The sequence below is a fragment of the Schistocerca nitens genome, chromosome 11 (assembly GCF_023898315.1).
Source record: "Schistocerca nitens isolate TAMUIC-IGC-003100 chromosome 11, iqSchNite1.1, whole genome shotgun sequence".
NCBI classification, from domain to species: domain Eukaryota; kingdom Metazoa; phylum Arthropoda; class Insecta; order Orthoptera; family Acrididae; genus Schistocerca; species Schistocerca nitens.
The window spans coordinates 166,807,751-166,812,805 of NC_064624.1; the positions used below are offsets into that span (position 1 = coordinate 166,807,751).

The 5,055-nt window shown below is 49.0% G+C and overlaps 1 protein-coding gene across 1 annotated transcript; it reads right to left on the bottom strand.

Annotated features, from left to right (window-relative positions):
- Nucleotides 1-804: 804 nt before the first annotated feature.
- Nucleotides 805-4,724, bottom strand: LOC126212745 (collagen alpha chain-like). Its single transcript, XM_049940154.1, has 3 exons — nt 4,675-4,724; nt 2,747-3,534; nt 805-854 (listed from the first exon to the last, which is right to left on the bottom strand). Exons 1-3 carry the CDS (start codon nt 4,722-4,724, stop codon nt 805-807), a joined length of 888 nt encoding a protein of 295 aa, XP_049796111.1.
- Nucleotides 4,725-5,055: the final 331 nt, after the last annotated feature.

Here is a 5,055-nt window from a genome sequence, read left to right on the forward strand (position 1 = left end):
ATTGTAATGCTCCAATCGTCGGGAATTTCGATGCACGTGTTTGATCTGTACGTTCCTGTTTTCTTTACGGACAGCATGACTGATATTAGACACCACACCGACGAGTGTCTTTTATTCTAGCCACCATGTTGCTCGACTACCATTCTACAATTTGGTTTCCCCACTTTATTATTCAGTAGCGCCTAATGTTATGGACGTTCTTCCTTCTTGCCTCACCACAGACTTAGTGGTTGTTTTCTCCTTTTGAGTCTCCACTTCACTGCCTATACAGCGTTTTTGTGTGTTCTCAATTGTAGTAAACATACCATCTACACACTATGTATATATATTACTTTTCTCTATCCTCCTCCTTTCACTTTATAGTTATATTACCTGTTACTTTCGTTCCTTCCTTACTTCTCTCCGTCGTTTCCTCTCTGCCCCATACATTCTCCCTCTTCTCACCATGGCTTCCTTCTCCTCCTCTCCTCCTTCCCCATATTACTATCCTCTTCAACTCTCTCAAACATACTTTCCCTATACACTCCCCCCCTTCTTTCTACATACTGCTTTTTCTCCTCCCCATCTCTTTTTTTCTGCATTACAGCATGCAAGCAAAGCAGTCTTTTCAAGTTCTGTAATTACTACACACAACTCAGCTGCAAAAGCATCTACTACTGAACTTGCAAGAGATACCTTGCATGGAGAGGTGACTGCTTACGCAAAACTTACTCTGTACATTAGAGATACTGTGCATGCAAGAGTTGCAGCACACACTACTCATGTTCTATCAGCTAAAACTGCTGAATGTGAAGTTCTTCCTATTTATTTCAGTATATCTGTACATGCAAGTGTTACTGTATACATAAAGGTTGCTGCAAATGAAACAGTTACTGAATGTACTAGAGTTATGGCATCCACATGGTTAATCACAAGGTCTGTTGTCCTCGCAAGCTGTGCTGTCCTCGCAAGCTGTGCTGTCCTCGCAAGCTGTGCTGTCCTCGCAAGCTGTGCTGTCCTCGCAAGCTGTGCTGTCCTCGCAAGCTGTGCTGTCCTCGCAAGCTGTGCTGTCCTCGCAAGCTGTGCTGTCCTCGCAAGCTGTGCTGTCCTTGCAAGCTGTGCTGTCCTCGCAAGCTGTGCTGTCCTCTCAAGCTGTGCTGTCCTCGCAAGCTGTGCTGTCCTCGCAAGCTGTGCTGTCCTTGCAAGCTGTGCTGTCCTCGCAAGTTGTGCTGTACTCGCAACTTGTGCAGTACTGGCAACTTGTGCTGTCCTCGAAAATTGTGCTGTCCCCAGACAGTGTGCTTCCCTCGCAAGTTCTGCTGTCCTTGCAATGTGTGCTGTGCTGTCATCAAAAAGCATGCTATGTTCACAAGGTCAGATACACAACTACGTGTTCTGTCATTGTGAGGATTGCCGGTGTCAATATCTGCTGTCAATGTAAGCTGTACTGTCCTCACAGGTTTTGTACTCATCACAAGGTGAGCACGTATGGCATGGCACAATATACACTTATCAGAAAATGTGTTTTTCCTCCCAACATGTTGTACCTTAATATGGTGTTCTGTCCTCGCTTGTTTAACGGTCATGAAAATATTTGTTGTTCTCATAAGATATGCTGTCCTCAAAAAGTATGCTGCTGCACAAGGTGTGTTGTCCTCGAAAGATGTCCTTTCCTTGCAAGCTGTTTTGTCCTTGCAAGGGGTGTGCATTCTGTGCAAGGTGAGCTGTCTTCATTGGTTGTGCTGCCCGTGAAAATTATTCTGTCCCCCACATGGTGAGCTGTACTGCCAACATGTGCTAACCTCATAATGAGTGCAGTCATTGGAACATATAATTTTTCAGAAAATATGCCATTTTCATATATTGTCTTATCCCCACACAGTGTACTAACATTACAAGGCATACTCTCCTCTTAGGGTGTGCCTCCCTTATAAAATGTCCTCTCATTCCAACATGTGCTCTCCCTTTAAGGTGTGCGGACTGCCTAAAGTGAGCTGTCCTCTGCATATCTGCCATCTTCTTAACGCTTGATGTACTCAGCAGGTGTGCAATTTTATTGGTGTCTTGTGTTGTGAAGGTATCTTTGCAGGGCGACCTGTCTTCACATGGCATGCTAACTTCACAGGTGTGCTGCCTTCTCTAGGTGTGCAGTGCTTGTGAGGTGTGCTGTCTCTGCATGGTGTGCCTTCTCACATGGTGTGCCTTCTCACATGGTGTGCCTTCTCACATGGTGTGCCATTCTCGCACGGTGTGCCATGGTCACATGGTGTGCCATCCTCGCATGGTGTGCCAACATCACATGGTGTGCCAACATCACATGGTGTGCCAACCTCACATGGTGTGCCAACCTCACATGGTGTGCCATCACCACATGGTGTGCCATCCCCACATGGTGTGCCATCCTCGCTTGGTGTGCCATCCTCGCTTGGTGTGCCATCCTCACATGGTGTGCCATCCTCGCATGGTGTGCCATCCTCGCATGGTGTGCCATCCTCGCATGGTGTGCCATCCTCGCATGGTGTGCCACCCTCGCTTGGTGTTCCACCCTCGCTTGGTGTGCCATCCTCGCTTGGTGTGCCATCCTCGCTTGGTGTACCATCCTCGCTTGGTGTGCCATCCTCGCATGGTGTGCCATCTTCGCTTGGTGTGCCATCTTTGCTTGGTGTGCTATCTTTGCTTGGTGTGCCATCTTTGCTTGGTGTGCCATCTTTGCTTGGTGTGCCATCTTTGCTTGGTGTGCCATCTTTGCTTGGTGTGCCATCTTTACTTGGTGTGCCATCTTTACTTGGTTTGCCATCTTTGCTTGGTGTGCCATCTTTGCTTGGTGCGCCATCTTTGCTTGGTGCGCCATCTTTGCTTGGTGCGCCATCTTTGCTTGGTGTGCCATCTTTGCTTGGTGTGCCATCTTTGCTTGGTGTGCCATCTTTGCTTGGTGTGCCATCTTTGCTTGGTGTGCCATCGTTGCTTGGTGTACCATCTTTGCTTGGTGTGTCATCTTTGCTTGGTGTGCCATCTTTGTTTGGTGTGCCATCTTTGCTTGGTGTGCCATCTTTGCTTGGTGTGCCATCTTTGCTTGGTGTGCCATCTTTGCTTGGTGTGCCATCTTTGCTTGGTGTCCATCTTTGCTTGGTGTCCATCTTTGCTTGGTGTGCCATCTTTGCTTGGTGTGCCATCTTTGCTTGGTGTGCCATCTTTGCTTGGTGTGCCATCTTTGCTTGGTGTGCCATCTTTGCTTGGTGTGCCATCTTTGATGGTGTGCCATCTTTGCTTGGTGTGCCATCTTTGCTTGGTGTGCCATCTTTGCTTGGTGTGCCATCTTTGCTTGGTGTGCCATCTTTGCTTGGTGTGCCATCTTTGCTTGGTGTGCCATCTTTGCTTGGTGTGCCATCTTTGCTTGGTGTGCCATCTTTGCTTGGTGTGCCATCTTTGCTTGGTGTGCCATCTTTGCTTGGTGTGCCATCTTTGCTTGGTGTGCCATCTTTGCTTGGTGTGCCATCTTTGCTTGGTGTGCCATCTTTGCTTGGTGTGCCATCTTTGCTTGGTGTGCCATCTTTGCTTGGTGTGCCATCTTTGCTTGGTGTGCCATCTTTGCTTGGTGTGCCATCTTTGCTTGGTGTGCCATCTTTGCTTGGTGTGCCATCTTTGCTTGGTGTGCCATCTTTGCTTGGTGTGCCATCTTTGCTTGGTGTGCCATCTTTGCTTGGTGTGCCATCTTTGCTTGGTGTGCCATCTTTGCTTGGTGTGCCATCTTTGCTTGGTGTGCCATCTTTGCTTGGTGTGCCATCTTTGCTTGGTGTGCCATCTTTGCTTGGTGTGCCATCTTAGCTAGGTGTGCCATCTTTGCACGGTGTGCCATCTTTGCACGGTGTGCCAACTTTGCACGGTGTGCCAACTTTGCACGGTGTGCCATCTTTGCACGGTGTGCCATCTTTGCACGGTGTGCCATCTTTGCACGGTGTGCCATCTTTGCTGGGTGTGCCACCTTTGCTTGGTGTGCCATCTTTGCTGGGTGTGCCATCTTTGCTTGGTGTGCCATCTTTGCTCGGTGTGCCATCTTTGCTCGGTGTGCCATCTTTGCTCGGTGTGCCGTCCTCAGATGTGTGCCGTCCTCAGATGTGTGCCGTCCTCAGATGTGTGCCGTCCTCAGATGTGTGCCGTCCTCAGATGTGTGCCGTCCTCAGATGTGTGCCGTCCTCAGATGTGTGCCGTCCTCAGATGTGTGCCGTCCCCGCAAGGTGTGCCGTCCTCAGATGTGTGCCGTCCCCGCAAGGTGTGCCGTCCTCAGATGTGTGCCGTCCCCGCAAGGTGTGCCGTCCTCAGATGTGTGCCGTCCTCAGATGTGTGCCGTCCTTGCAAGGAGTGCCACCCTTGCTAGCTGTGCTGTACTCACATACAATGCATAACAAGCCCCCCTTGCACAGAAAGCTGAGCTCTCATTGTGTGGTTCTCCCATCCCAAGTTGTTCTGTCCTCAGTAGGGATGCTGCCCTCAAAAGGAGTGGTGTCCATGCTTCACGTTCTGTCCTTCAATAGAGTCACTTCGTAATAACATGTGCCACCTCCAATCAGTGTAGTCTCTCACAATCTGTACTGTCTTTCGAATGTGTGTTGCCCCTGGTAGGTGTGCTTTCCTTTCATGGTGAGCTGTGAGCTGCTCTGACAAGAGCTACTGATATCAGAACGTATGCTCCTCTACCTGTAGCAACATGTCTCTTTCTTATATGGATCTTCCCCACAATCTGGCATTGTTTCATTAAGAGTGCTATCCACAAGGTGTACTGAATACAAGTCATGCTACTTGGACATGGTTTGCAGTCCTTACACTGCATGACGTCCACAAAGATCTTCTCACTTAATAGAAGTGATGAAATAAGACTACGCAGTAATAACGGTGTGTGCAGACTTTGCAAGGTGTGCAGCCTTTTTAAGGTGTGCAGCCTTTTTAAGGTGTGCAGCCTTTTTAAGGTGTGCAGCCCTTGCAAAGAATGAGACTATCAATGACTGCAGCCTTCACAATGAGTGCAGCCTTCACAATGAGTGCAGCATCCGGAGGGAGTGAGTGCAGCCTCCGGAGTGA